General features: G+C 36.0%; 2 protein-coding genes across 2 annotated transcripts; one reads left to right on the forward strand and one right to left on the reverse strand.

The window, feature by feature from the left end:
* Positions 1-207: 207 nt before the first annotated feature.
* On the reverse strand, positions 208-2,895 carry LOC130986219 (uncharacterized). The gene is made up of 2 exons (XM_057909555.1): positions 672-2,895; positions 208-609 (listed from the first exon to the last, which is right to left on the reverse strand). Exons 1-2 carry the CDS (start codon positions 2,891-2,893, stop codon positions 270-272), a joined length of 2,562 nt encoding a protein of 853 aa, XP_057765538.1. The 5' UTR covers positions 2,894-2,895; the 3' UTR covers positions 208-269.
* A 2,028-nt stretch (positions 2,896-4,923) lies between these two features.
* On the forward strand, positions 4,924-7,305 carry LOC130986220 (chloroplastic import inner membrane translocase subunit TIM22-2-like). Its single transcript, XM_057909556.1, has 5 exons — positions 4,924-5,243; positions 6,189-6,253; positions 6,329-6,401; positions 6,479-6,532; positions 6,972-7,305. Exons 1-5 carry the CDS (start codon positions 5,054-5,056, stop codon positions 7,181-7,183), a joined length of 594 nt encoding a protein of 197 aa, XP_057765539.1. The 5' UTR covers positions 4,924-5,053; the 3' UTR covers positions 7,184-7,305.
* Positions 7,306-13,974: the final 6,669 nt, after the last annotated feature.

Here is a 13,974-nt window from a genome sequence, read left to right on the forward strand (position 1 = left end):
TAGTTCATTATAAATTGTTTAACTCAAACTTAATTTATCGAATTTCTTCAAATTACAACGTTATGATTTAATCCATCAATCCGGTCAACTTATGATATTTTTATCAAAATTATATAGTAATTCATTTCTATTTCTAATGTAATAATAATAATTATTTAATATTTAGAAGAAAAGAACAATGAAATTGAAATAATATCATAATAATTAGAATAATATAATAAACTAGGGAACTCTAAAGGAACTTAAATAAAACAGAAAAATAAATACGACTACGCATCGGTGGCCGTACCCTTGCACGATCGACGTGTGTGACCAGACCCGCCACATAGACCACACGTTTTGGGTGCTCGTTTCTTGCTACTAGTTGATGCCTCCGCTGTTGATGTGTTTTGAGTCGGCCTTTCACCTGCGGATCGAACTCGAGTTTCCTTTGGACGACCAGCTTGTCGCCGAGAGAGATTTGGTAAAATAAGCTGAGATGCAATTCGGAAAGGAATATTCCAATTCTCTATGGGAGGCAAGTGGTTAACGTCACCAGAGTATGTGTCAACTAGTGAACTGTTCCAGTAGTAAGAGTGCACGTAATCCTCCACTGACTCGTTCGCCTCACTGCAAAACAAACGATTATACTTTTTGTTATTTAATAATGGTCATGAATAGAAATGACATACGTAATGGCTGCAATCGCATGAGAACACGGCATCTGGTCCTCGTTGAATTCGTTGCATTCACAGCTCTGCTTTTGAAGGTCAACCATATAATGGCGACCACTAGCACGAACCCTGTATTTTCTCTCGGTGGTCCTCTTGGCTGTGTAACGACGACTTTTTACAAGTTCTGCACTGAGCTTCTGTTTTGCCTCCGGAGTCAGATTTTCATCGCTCTCTTGTGCGGCCGCAAGCCTGTCGTTGAACCACTGCTCGACAACTAATCTGACTGCCTCCAACATCGAGCAGATTGGAAGACGCCTGGCCCACAGCAAACGTGCATTAAAACTCTCGGCGGCATTGGATGTAAGGAAACTGTAACGGGACACAGGACATTGTGATCGTGCCCACTTCTCCGGGCCTACGCGCAACAACTTCTCGTACGCCTTTGGCTTCAGAGCAGCCATGGCTGACATTGCACGCGTGTAATCTGATTGCTCGTAGGCGTATGCAACCTGGCGGAAAAGCTCAGCAACACCGGGCCCGTAACCCTTCATCTTGTTCAACAAGTGGTAGTAGCAAATACCGTGAGTAGCATTTGGAAACTCGCTCTTCACAGCATTAGCGATGGAGACATGCGCATCAGATACAATAAGTAAGTTATCGGGCTCGCCGCAAGCACCTCTCAGATGTGACATAAACCACTTCCACGACTCATCATTCTCGATCGGACCGACACCGATCGCCAAGGGAAAAACTGCCTCGTTTCCGTCTTTTGTCACGGCGACAAACAAAATGCCACTATTTTTGCCCTTCAGGTGTGTGCCGTCAACCACAATCACTGGTCGAAGGTGAAAGTAGAAAGGTGAGATGGAAGCCCACAGAGCAACAAACAAATGTTTGAACCGGCAGTCTACATCTACGTCCAAATCATATACGGTGCCAGGATTCGCTTCCTTCAGGGCATACAGATATCTTGGGAGCAGGAGGAACGAATCATCAACTCGACCGTATATCATATCCATCCCGAGATTTCTTGCACGCAGCGCGACATCATATTTGATTTTGATGCCGAAATCGCGTACTAACTCAGCCATGATGGATTTCGGCTTAATGACCTCTCCATCATCGCGTATTCTGTTTGCCACAAACGCTGCCACCACCTTCGAGTGCGCCTTGATTTTTTTAGCTGTGCGCAAGTCCCCTTCGCATGAATGCTCTTTCAACTTATGCACTCTCCACATCCCTCGGCCGTGAACAGACGCACGAAGATCGAAATTGCAGTTGTCAGAGTGCTTGCACGAGAAATAGACTCGTCCCGGATCTGAGCGGACAACTTTTGTCTCAGTGCCTCGCTTCATGTTCCACAAACCAACAGCAATGATCAGGTCGTCTTTGCTGTTGTAAAAAGAATTCTTCTGCAGATCATCAACTCTAGAAGGGTCACTCTCGCGAGCAACCAGCGAAGCCGAGGCGTCCACTGGAATCAAGGGAACTAACCAATTAGTTAGATCACCGGTCTCGGCTGTCGGTTGTCGGATCCAACCTGCTCGCTCGGTCTCCGTGAAATCAATTAGATCGTCGTCTAATAAATCCTCAGAGGCATCAGAAGCAGTGCCCACCTCGAGCGCAGGGTCAAATTCTTCGTCATCAGAATCATCATCGTCTCCTGATGCAACCGAGCCTTCAGCTTCGTGCTCAGGTTCATCATCTGTCCGCACATCGTTCAATCTCCCACATACTTCATTAAGCCTTTCGGTTTGATTCCATGCAGATTCGTCTAGCGGTTGTCCATCCCAATTAAAATATTGTCGTGGAGGCGAGCTCTGGACACCATGAAACGACGTATGATGATAATACGGCGTCTCATACTGACTGCATTGTGCTTCATCTACGTGTCCCGAAGGTTCAGCAAAATTAAAAGTAGGGATGTAGGCTTCTTCTACAATCGGACCGTTGTAGTGCTCAACGTACACCATGGGATAGTCGGCAGTTGCCAACAAGGCTTCCACGTCATCGTCTGTGGCCAAGCCACATTTCATCTCCCTACCAAATAGATTGGTCGCCAAATAATACAATTGGTAGCTCGAGCTCAACGAATGCGTCCTCATAATATTGTTGACGCTGCACATCAGGCTCTCAATAGTTTCGTTGACGAGGGGAAGGACCTCTGTAGCCCCACCAACATAGTGTATACCATCGACGAGTCCCTTGTATCTCACATATATGTATCTAACGAATTCCATCTATAAAAACACATAAAATGTAGTATTAAAATATGCATAAACACTTTAAAAATTCTCATAAATATAACATAAAACATTCAAACTATTAATTACACAAACAATATATGACAAAATCACCTCTTCAAGTAGAATTTGAACACCAATTGCACCAACTATCGCACAAACCACTTCTCAAATCTTTGAGGGTTTCAATTTCTCAATTTTTTAACTGAATGCTCTTTCTACGAGTATTTGGATTTATGTTTTCTCATTCACAAGTGTAGCCATTATAGACTAATATTAGATTCCTTTGTACAAATTCACGTGAAATGTATTGTTCATTCATTCAGTACACTTCAATCTATTATTCAATGTGCAATCAAATGCATGCAGAAAGTGAGCATTAAAGCCTCATTACAATCCAAATTTGTGCAGTCACTTTATCTCTTATTTCATGTGGACATGTACTTTTTTGACTAAAACATTAACAAATAAATAGAAATACACAAAAAGGGATACATATGTTACTTTCAAACATTCATAACAAGGTAAAAAATTTTACAACCATATGTATTACTTCAAAATGATTTTTTGCTCCCAAAAAAAATATTAGCCGCCACAAAATCGTAGCCGGATTCACTACCCGTGTGTGAAAAATTTCACACGGCTAGTACGACCGGATTTGCATTTCTGGCGGCTAATTGTTTTTTTAGAGCTCAAATATTTTTTTGGTTACATTTCATGAGTTTCAAGTGTTTTATTCAAAAATAGCCTATTATTTTATGTGTTTACTGTATTATTTTGTGTTCAATCAAATCATGCATAAAGTGAGTATTATTACCCCACTATAATCCAATTTTTTGCAGATTCAGTATCTCTCATATTTGACATCAATGTATACTTCTTGTAATATAAAAAAATAAAATTAAAAATTTAAATAAAAACTCTAAATTAAGGTATTCGTGTTATAATATAATATTACTAAGAGGGCTCAAAAATTCACTATTATGTATATTATGCAACAAAAAAATATTATGAAACAAATGGATTAATTAGCCGCCGGAAGTTCATAGCCGCTGACCAGTAGCCGTGTATATTTTGGACCACCGGCTACTGTTCACGGCTATGAATTTCCGGCGGCTAATTGTTTTTTTAGAGCTAAAATATTTTTGTGTTTACATTTCAGGAGTTTCAAGTGTTTTCTTCAAAAATAGCCTATTATTTTATGTGTTTACTGTATTATTTTGTGTTCAATCAAATCATGCATAAAGTGAGTATTTTTACCCCACTATAATCCAATTTTTTGCAGATTCAGTATCTCTCATATTTGACATCAATGTATACTTCTTGTAATATAAAAAAAATAAAATTAAAAATTTAAATAAAAACTCTAAATTAAGGTATTCGTGTTATAATATAATATTACTAAGAGGGCTCAAAAATTCACTATTATGTATATTATGCAACAAAAAAATATTATGAAACAAATGGAGTAATTAGCCGCCGGAAGTTCATAGCCGCTGACCAGTAGCCGTGTATAGTTTGGACCGCCGGCTACTGTTCACGGCTATGCATTTCCGGCGGCTAATTGTTTCATTGGTTTCTAAATATTTTTTTGTTGCATAATACACATAATAGTGAAATTTTTAGTCCTCTTACTAATGTTTTTATAACGCAAACGTAAGCTAATTTTTTTATAAATTTTCAAACATACAGTATACATTAGAATGTGAAAGTGACGTGAGTTGGGCAATTATTGTCTCTTCATCACATTTTTAACTTGTGAAATTGACGTGAGTTAGACATTTTACAAAAACCGAAGCATGTCAGGTCTGCTTTTCCAAAAAACCAAGCATGTCGGCTTTGACTTTTTGGACTTTGGCTTGGGTGGGTACTTTTATAAGACAAGTTATAAAAATAGGTACTTTCGCCTATTCACAGTAAAGCACCTCTCCATCTATTTAATTTAAATGACTTGTTATTGATATTACACAGCTGAAGCACCGCTCCATCTATATAAAGCACCAAAAGTACGCTGACTCAGCAAAACTAATTAAAAGCGCGATACCGCTTTATTTAGAAAAGAAGAACAGCAAAGTTGAGATACGTGGGGCACTCTCTCACGTGTTTGCTGCATACTCTCAACAATTTTTCTAGGGTTCATCTTCATTCAAGCATACAATGTCGACACCGGGAAACACTATGAATTCTGACTCAGAATCGGAAATTGAGAACGTTCCAAGCCACGAATCGAGTTCCGCGTCCGACTCTCTGGCTACCGCTAATCCGTCGAGTCCTCCTATTGTTTGCCTCTTTAGATTCGCCGGTGACTCCGCCGCCGGTGCTTTAATGGGCTCCATTTTTGGCTACGGTAATCATTTGCTTATCAATTTTCCTTTTTGGTTGGCTAAAAAAATTTAAATGTAGTCATCATGTGTAGACGGTTTCTGACCATAATTGGTGATAAATGTTGTCACTGCTTATTGAGGCCTGATTTGTGTGTTTCTTCTTCTTTTCCTTGGTTCTCGTTTTGATGTTATCAACTGAGCTTTCTTTTCTTGTTTTGATGTTAATTTTACTCAGAATGCAGTTCTTGCTTGTTTGTTATAAATGTGCTATAAGAACTAAGTTGCCTTGTTCATACATATAAGTTAGCACAATCGCGGTTGTTGAGAGTGTGTTGCTGTTTTGACTGCATTGTCATTGCGCTTAATTTACTGCTCGAAAGCAATTTTATTAGGCAGACGCTCGTTTGTGGTTAATCAAATATCCGCTTAGAGCACACAGGTATCAGTCAGTTTGTTCCCTTAGTATTGTGGCGCATGAGTTTGATTCTCTTATTCTGTTTATGACATCTCATCAAAAGTAACAGTTAGGATTCAGGTGCTTTAAGCATCGGCATGATTGGTTTCTGAATCTTCATAGTTTGTAGTTTTTAATTGTGTGGGATGGGCTGACAATATCATTATGATTCATTTTATTCTAAGAAGCAGCTACGATGGTTAATTATGAGCTTTTAGCACAAGATGATATTTATAATCATGTTTGAGCCGTCTCAACTGTGCAAGTTCTGTTTCTTGTGTTCAATGCACTTCTTTACTTACATGTGACTTAGACTTCATTGCGACTTATAAGCGAACATGATTTTCAACATTCAATATACAAATGGCTTTTGTGGGTTCAATCCATCTGAGTTGTGTAGTATTTAACTGACTTTCAATTTCTGCTGGCCTTTCATTGTCTTCTTGTTATGTGATTATCTTATCTATGTACATCTAGAATGTGAATCCCTTACAAACTTGTCTTCATGTTTTAGGGTCCGGATTAATTAAGAAGAAGGGCTTTAAGGGATCATTTCCAGAAGCTGGATCTTCTGCCAAGGTGTGGCTCTCTTCATTTGGATTATTCTTTGACATCACACATGAAGCTGGACTTCCTAATTATTTATTGTCGTAGACATTTGCAGTTCTATCTGGAGTACACAGTTTAGTTGTCTGTTTTTTAAAGAGATTGCGGGGAAAAGATGATGGTAAGTCCTCTCACTGAGTAGAGATGTTGGCCAGCCTGAACTGCTCATTTTTATTTTAACGTGATCTTTCTCTACAGTCATAAATGCAGGGGTTGCTGGTTGTTGCACAGGCCTTGCGCTAAGCTTTCCAGGTATTCTAACCTCCATTGTTTTTCTCCTATTTCACCAGGTTCAATAGTTTATATTGCATCATGGCACCTCTGCTGCTCTGCATAGTTGCCTTCACGTTTGTAACTGTCAAGAACACTTCAGATGCATTAGTGTGTGCTTATATACTGTTGGTTTGTGTAAGAAAATTCCAAAAGTTTCTCCAGTCATTTATATCATTGAGTAATTTCCATCTGTAAAAGCATACCACCTATTCTCTTGCCTGTAATTGTATTTCTTCAACTCACCTGATGCTTGTTGCTCTAGGTAAATATATGTATTTTGCACGTCTGAGCACATTTTCTTAATTTCTGTTGTTGATCCATGGTTTGTGCAAGTGGTTTCTTTGCCTGCGACCGTTTAGAACAGCGCAAAAGCTGTATTTGTGAGATGTTTGACTCATTTTGCTGTTTATTTCCGCAGGTGCACCACAAGCTCTACTTCAAAGCTGCCTCACATTTGGAGCATTCTCGTTCATAATCGAAGGTCTTAACAAGCAACAACCTGCACTTGCTCAGCCATTTTCGATGAGGGTCAACCGGCAGCATAATGGTGTACTTCCTCCATTGGCGTTACCCCTGCCAAATGAGTTGAAGGAGTCATTTGCATCATTTTGCCGGTCTATAAGAAAATGAGACGACGGCATGATGAATTTTGTAAAGTTGAATCGCTGTCATGAAATTTGAACTAAACTGTTCTATGTAGCAGAGCTGAATTTAAGGCTTCCTTTTTATGCTATTACCACTACAATGATTTAGATGCTTAGTGTGAATAGGCAAAGTTATAACAAGCAAAGCAACATTAGATGCCCAAAATGCAATTGGGATATTCGCAATTGTTGGCGGCTCCTTCGCTCCAACAATTGCTCCGCTACTCTCACATTTGGTGGGCACTGTTCATCACGCCATTTTTATTTTTAATTTTTTATGATTATTTTATGCTTTTAGTATGAATATAATTTCTTTGACTTATCTTGATTCATTTAATTTTCAAATATAATGATGATATTAAAATGTTATTATCAAATTATATTTAGTTTCACTTATATAATATGTAATAATATAATATACTTAAATACTTTATATAGTATAAATTTCAAAATTCAATCATACAAATACAATATTTTCTCGGTTGCATTTTATTAGGCTTGTATTTCTTTTTAGGTAGTCCCATTTGGCATGAATTGTTTTCTTTTTTTTACTTTATACTACATTAAATATGAATTCACACATCTTTACTATCTTAAATAACTATGTTAAAATAAATAGATCAAACCGGTTGAAATCAAGTGAGTAATATAATTAATTTTGTACTATTATTTGTTCTAGACAATAACAAAAATATATAAAAACGCGAAAAATAAAATATTTCAGAATAAAATATGTAGAATTATTGGAAATGAATATGAAATTACTCTATTATATTCTACGATTGAGTGAACGGTTATAGATACTCTAAACTTGCAGGGAGATGGAAGATGTTTATAGCCCATATATTAGTTGTTTCTTTATAATATAGTAATACAAAAAGAATAGAAAAATTGGTCAAATACATTCGTAACATTCCCCTTGCAGCTGAAGTGAAGTCCCAACTCAAGAGAAGAACTAACTAATGAATAAGACTCAACAAAAGAAGAAGAATAAACTCAACGGATGTGTAAATCTAGTTGAGAACCAGGAAGCAGCTGATCAGATATTACAGCTGACTTCCAGTCCACTGAAGTGGACCCCAATAAGATCATCCGTATCTAGGGCTGAGTATTCGGACGGTTCGGGTTAAAGTCGAACTGTGCTGAAAAAATTCGAACCCAAATCGCCCTTAAATATTCAAACCGAACCAAATCATTTCATTTGTCAAACCGAACCAAATCGAACCGCAAATTTTTGGTTCGATTTGACATAAACCGTTTCAATTATTTTAAAAAAAAAATCAAAAACCTGTTTGCAATTTGCTTGGTAGCCCAAAAAATGGATAAATTCACAAAAATGCGTACCTAAAAGATTTAATGTTCACCACAAATAAATCCACACAACTACAAGTTCACAATAAAATAAAAGGCAAAATTTATTACAATTCCACAATCAATATAGCATAAGAATAACTCAATAAGCAAAACAACAAGAATCATAGATGCATCTTCTTGTGCATTATCTTCAATCTTCACCCCTCTACTTTCATGAAGTCCAAAGTGTTCTCAACAACATCACTTGTACCAACACTTTTCATACCTACAAAAATAAAACAAACAACAAATTAGTGAGAATGAAATCAAGAATTAAAGAATATCAAAAAATATTTAAAATATCTTAACCTTCTTCAAGTTTTTCAATGCTTTTCAAATCTTCTTCAACTGAGATTTGTTGTCTTGATCTTCTAGTCCAATCTTGGGTGCATACGAGACACTCCACAATTTTAGGACTTAAAGAACTCCTAAACGGATCAAGCACTCGAGTTCTGGAGCTAAAAGTGGATTCCGAAGCAACCGTGAAAATTGGCATTGACAATTCATCTCGAGCAAGATGTGAAAGAATAGGATATCTATGTTCATTTTTCTTCCACCAACTTAGGATATTAAAGCAAGCTTTTTATTCCATAGACACATCATTCTTGTCTTCAAGGTATATATGTAACTCACTCTTGCTTGATGAACCATCATTTTGCATCTTTTGTTTTTTGAATATCTATCACCCATGTTCTCCACTTCACTGAAGGAATCCATCTTGATAGTAGAATATTCAACATTCTCATAAATTTTGCTTGATGATGTGTCACATCTAGATTGCTATATCTCTTTGTAAGCATCAAATAGCTCATTCGTGGCATCCATCACACCTTTGGCCATCACCTTGCCAACTTCATCCACATACTCCTCAACAATTGCATATCCAATGACTCAAACTTATAATTTGGATTTACAACAACGGTCACATACATAAGTTTGTTCATTTTCCTAGGATCTCCTCAATATTTCTCAGCCTTTTGCCATCATCTTGACACTCATTGCCCTTACATCTTGTTCATCATGGCGCATCCACTTTTCAACAACAACTTCACTCTACTAATCTCATCATAAAACTTGTTCGAGGTAACATACAAAGACCCTGAAATCCTTATAGTGAAATGATAGAAAGTGGATAAAAAATCAATCATTCTTTGAACATTTTCCCAATCAAAATTGTTTGGCACACCATTGGGAAGGTCAAGTCGAAAATATGGATCTTCCAACTTAAAGCGTTCAAAAGCTTTAACAAACTTATATGCAACACTCAACATCAAATAATTGGAATTTCATCTAGTGCACACATCAAGACACAACATACTTTTGCATTCAATATTTTCAGCCTCACAACATTCTTTAAATCATGCAATTCTAGCAGGAGATTGTTTAACAAATTTAATTACATCTCTAACTTTGTTAATTGATGGATTGACTTCTTTCAAACCATCTTTCACAATCAAAGCAATAACATGAGCAATACATCTCATATGCAAATGTTTTTCTTTAACCAATGTAACACTCCTAAAACTTAATCTTCCTTTCAAATATTGAATTAACGCATGTATCATTTGAAGATGCATTATCCACTGTGATTACAAAAACTCTTGCAGTTCCCCATTCACGAAGACAACCATCTAATTGTCTACCCAAATCCTCACCTTTATGACTTTCAATAGTGCAAAAATTGATTATCATATGATATTTCCACTCATTATCAACAAAGTGAGCGGTGATGCACATGTAATTCAAATGCTACAGAGAAGTCCATGTATCAGTGGTAATATACACACTTTGACTTGTTTTTTGAAATACTCCATTAGTTTCAACTTTTCATCAAAAAAGAGTTGATTGCAATCCCTCGACATAGTCCAACGTGATGGAATTTTAAATTTTGGTTGTAGAGCAGCAACAAAATCAATAAACCCTTCCCCCTCGACATATCTAAATGGCAATTCATCTTTAATTATTATTGCAGCCAATTTCTTTCTACACAACTCTTGATCAAACCTCCAATCTGTGACGCTACCAGTCATATCCGAATCCTCAACACAACCATCCCCTTCATGTATTGTTTGCAAAGATAATTGTGATTATTTTAAGTTTAGACTAGTTGGATGCTTCTTGCAAACACTAAGATGATTCCTAAGTGTAGAAGTGTCATGCTTTTTAGACTCTGAAATGTAAGGCTTACCGCGATAGTTGCACTTTGCTTTTTCTTTTAAGCCCTTCATAGACAATGGTAAAGTGAGGCCATACATTAGAACTTTGCTTCATAGTCCCCTTGTTTGTGTTCGTTGTTGATTCATCAGCCGTCTCAACTTGAGGCTCTACAAGTACACTTGTTTGTGGTAGCTTTTCTTTAAAGCTTAATTCCGCCATCTACAAAAATATGCACAAATTCAGTCACTACCTCATATTTCTCAAGAATATGCACAAATTCAGCCACTGAGGTCGAGCAAATCAGCAAATAATTTTTGAAACAACAAACTACCTTATATTTGTTACATATAATATTCACATCAGCAGATAATATGCTGAGCAAACTAATTTGCACATCAGCAAATAATTTTCAAAACAGTAAACTACCTCATTCGAATTTAGCCTCGGCAAATTAGCAAATAATATGCACAAAATCAGCCACTACCTCATATTTGTTATGTATCAAGAAAACTACCTATTTTTTTAAACAAATCAGCAATTAATTCCAGTAAATCAAGCAAACAACCTCATATTTCTTACTTTGCAATAAACAAAGAACATTTTCGAAATAGAGCTCCAAAATTAAGGTAAGAGAACTTTAGATTTAAACAAACAAGGAAGAGAACTAGAGAAGACTCACCGATTCGTTTAGTGAGGGCAACGGCGAGGCAGGGGCTTGGGCGACGACGTCGCGGGTCTGCTAGGACCTCGGTGACGACAACTACAGACGACGAGCCTTGGGTATCCTTCTGGGCGACGGCGAGAAGGGGCCTGGGCGATGGCGTTGCAGCGAGGCTTAGCCTGGGGGACGACGAGGCTCGGCGCAGAAGGGGCGGTGTCGATGTGGCGTTGCAGTTGGCTCTGAACCGCGTTAAACATTTGTGTGCTTTACTTTACGCTTTACATATCGTAATTAATTTATATATGTTATAGTTAAGCATACATTTCATATGTATGAACTTCAACTAACTTAGTGAGTTTGCTCTCAAGATTTTAAATCAAACCAAACTCAAGATTTTAACTTAAACCACCACATTCATCATATACTCATTTATCAGTATAGCTAACTAGTTGAAGAGCAATTAGAAAGATCAATAAGCGATCAACTAGTGTGAACATACCTATTTGAAAACTAATCAGTCTACCTGTTAGCTCATTGGAATCAACCTCAGCTGACTCATTATCAGCTAAATATGTTCCTTAGACACAACTCTGATCAAGCAATGAAAAAGTTGTAATTTGTGTATCCCCTCATACACCAATACGTACTCGCTCCGGACCAACACAGATGAATGGACACGCCGTGTGGATGAGCGACGATCGCAAATGAACGGTGACAACGTGCGAACGGGGGCAAAAATTTGCAGAGGTGAAGATCGGAAAGAAATAATGGGTTTCACGCGATATGTTTAAGGTAAGAAAGAAAATTTGTTTGAAACTAAAAGCAAATAATCAAAAAATAAAATAAATAAATTAGAGCCAATACATAACAGACGACATAACAAATCTGCGAATCGTTATTATATGATTAATAAATATTCTCATACATAACTATTGACCGCCAATCGTTATAAATATGATTAAAACATAACACTCAAATATAATTGAATACTTGTGACTATTATAGTTCTCATTACCTAACACTGTATATGCAACAAAACTTTTAAAATTGTTATGTTTCCCAAAAAATCGCTCATATATAACGGTATTAATCTTTGTTGTGTATGTAGTGTTATGTATGCGAGCTTTTCTAGTAGTGTAAATTTATCATAGGAAAATGAGAGATAACAAAAAATTGTCCCTTTAAATTTCACTTCAAAGAGGGATAATATTATCACACCAAAAACAGAGGGGGTACTATTATCCCTTTTTGGAGTGAAAAGAAGAAATGTGAAATTGTAAAATTTTCTTTTAAAGAAAATGAAAGAAAAGAAAGGTTGCATTTGAAGGGAGAAATTTTGTTAGCCCTCTTTTTTTCATGATAAATTTATCAATTCACGAGAACACGCTTTTAAGTTTAATTGATAGGCTATAAAAGAGGGGACCTTATGCTAAAAAATTGATAAGGCATTCAAGTAATAAAAGCAATCATAATTCTCTCTTATTTCTCTCTACATTCAATACTCTTCAAGCTCTTTCAATTTTCTGAGCTTGATTTCTTTGTTCTTTCATAATTCGTTGTTGAGATTCAAACCCGACTCAACACGTATATTCTGCATATCAAAATTAAAGTATATTGAAGGTAAATGTATGAGATTTCTCCAGAGTCGAGCCAACCCTAGATGTATCACTTAAACAATGCAAAAGGACAATTTTATTGTTTATTATGTTGAATAAATTTTTAATGTATTTAATTTTATAATTTAAAAGGCTTGACTAAATAATAACACAAAGTTGGTCGAAGGTATAAGTTTCATTATGGATTTAGGCATAAAACAAACTACCTTATATACATTATTTTATTTTATTACACATGTCAATAACATACACAACATTGTTATATATTTTTCAAACACTATATTTATTTATAATAATTAATTTAATTTTATAAATTATATCTAATTCAATTTCAAAAGAATTTACATTATTGATTGAAAAAGAACATGGAAAAAAAATTAGACATGAAAAAACAACAGGAAACAAGAAAATAAAAGAAGAAAATAAACTAAAATACAAAAAAGAAGAGAATAGGCAAAATGAGTTTTACCCAAAAGGTAAGAAAGATGGGAGACAAATATAATTTTGAAATTTCAAATGATTATTGTTTTACCTAAAAAAAGTGATCACTGTTTAGGTTTCAAATCTATTATTTATAATTTTTATATTAAAGTAAAATTATATTATAATCTTTAATTTAAGATATACTCCGGTTTGTATTTTGTCATAAATAAAATTTTATGAAATGAAAAAGAATTGAAATAAATAAAGGATTAATTATCTAGAAATATATGAACTATGTCCAAATTTTGGATTTTAACTGATGAGGATAAAAATATGTATTCCAGAAATATCGGAGGAAAATAACGGAGAAAGAGAAAGATTTTCGACGAACAGCACTGCCGAGCCCAAAACAGCGCTGCCTTCAACAGAACAAGCCTAGTTTTACAGAGTCAATCTTATCCTAAAGAGTTCAACGCCTTCAGTCAACCCGAGTCCGAAGTCAAGATCACAACAAGGATACGAGATAAGCACGAAGAGTTATAGTTCGATTATAAGTCAAATAGGAGC

Source organism: Salvia miltiorrhiza, chromosome 5, assembly GCF_028751815.1.
Source record: "Salvia miltiorrhiza cultivar Shanhuang (shh) chromosome 5, IMPLAD_Smil_shh, whole genome shotgun sequence".
Classification (NCBI taxonomy): Eukaryota; Viridiplantae; Streptophyta; class Magnoliopsida; order Lamiales; family Lamiaceae; genus Salvia; species Salvia miltiorrhiza.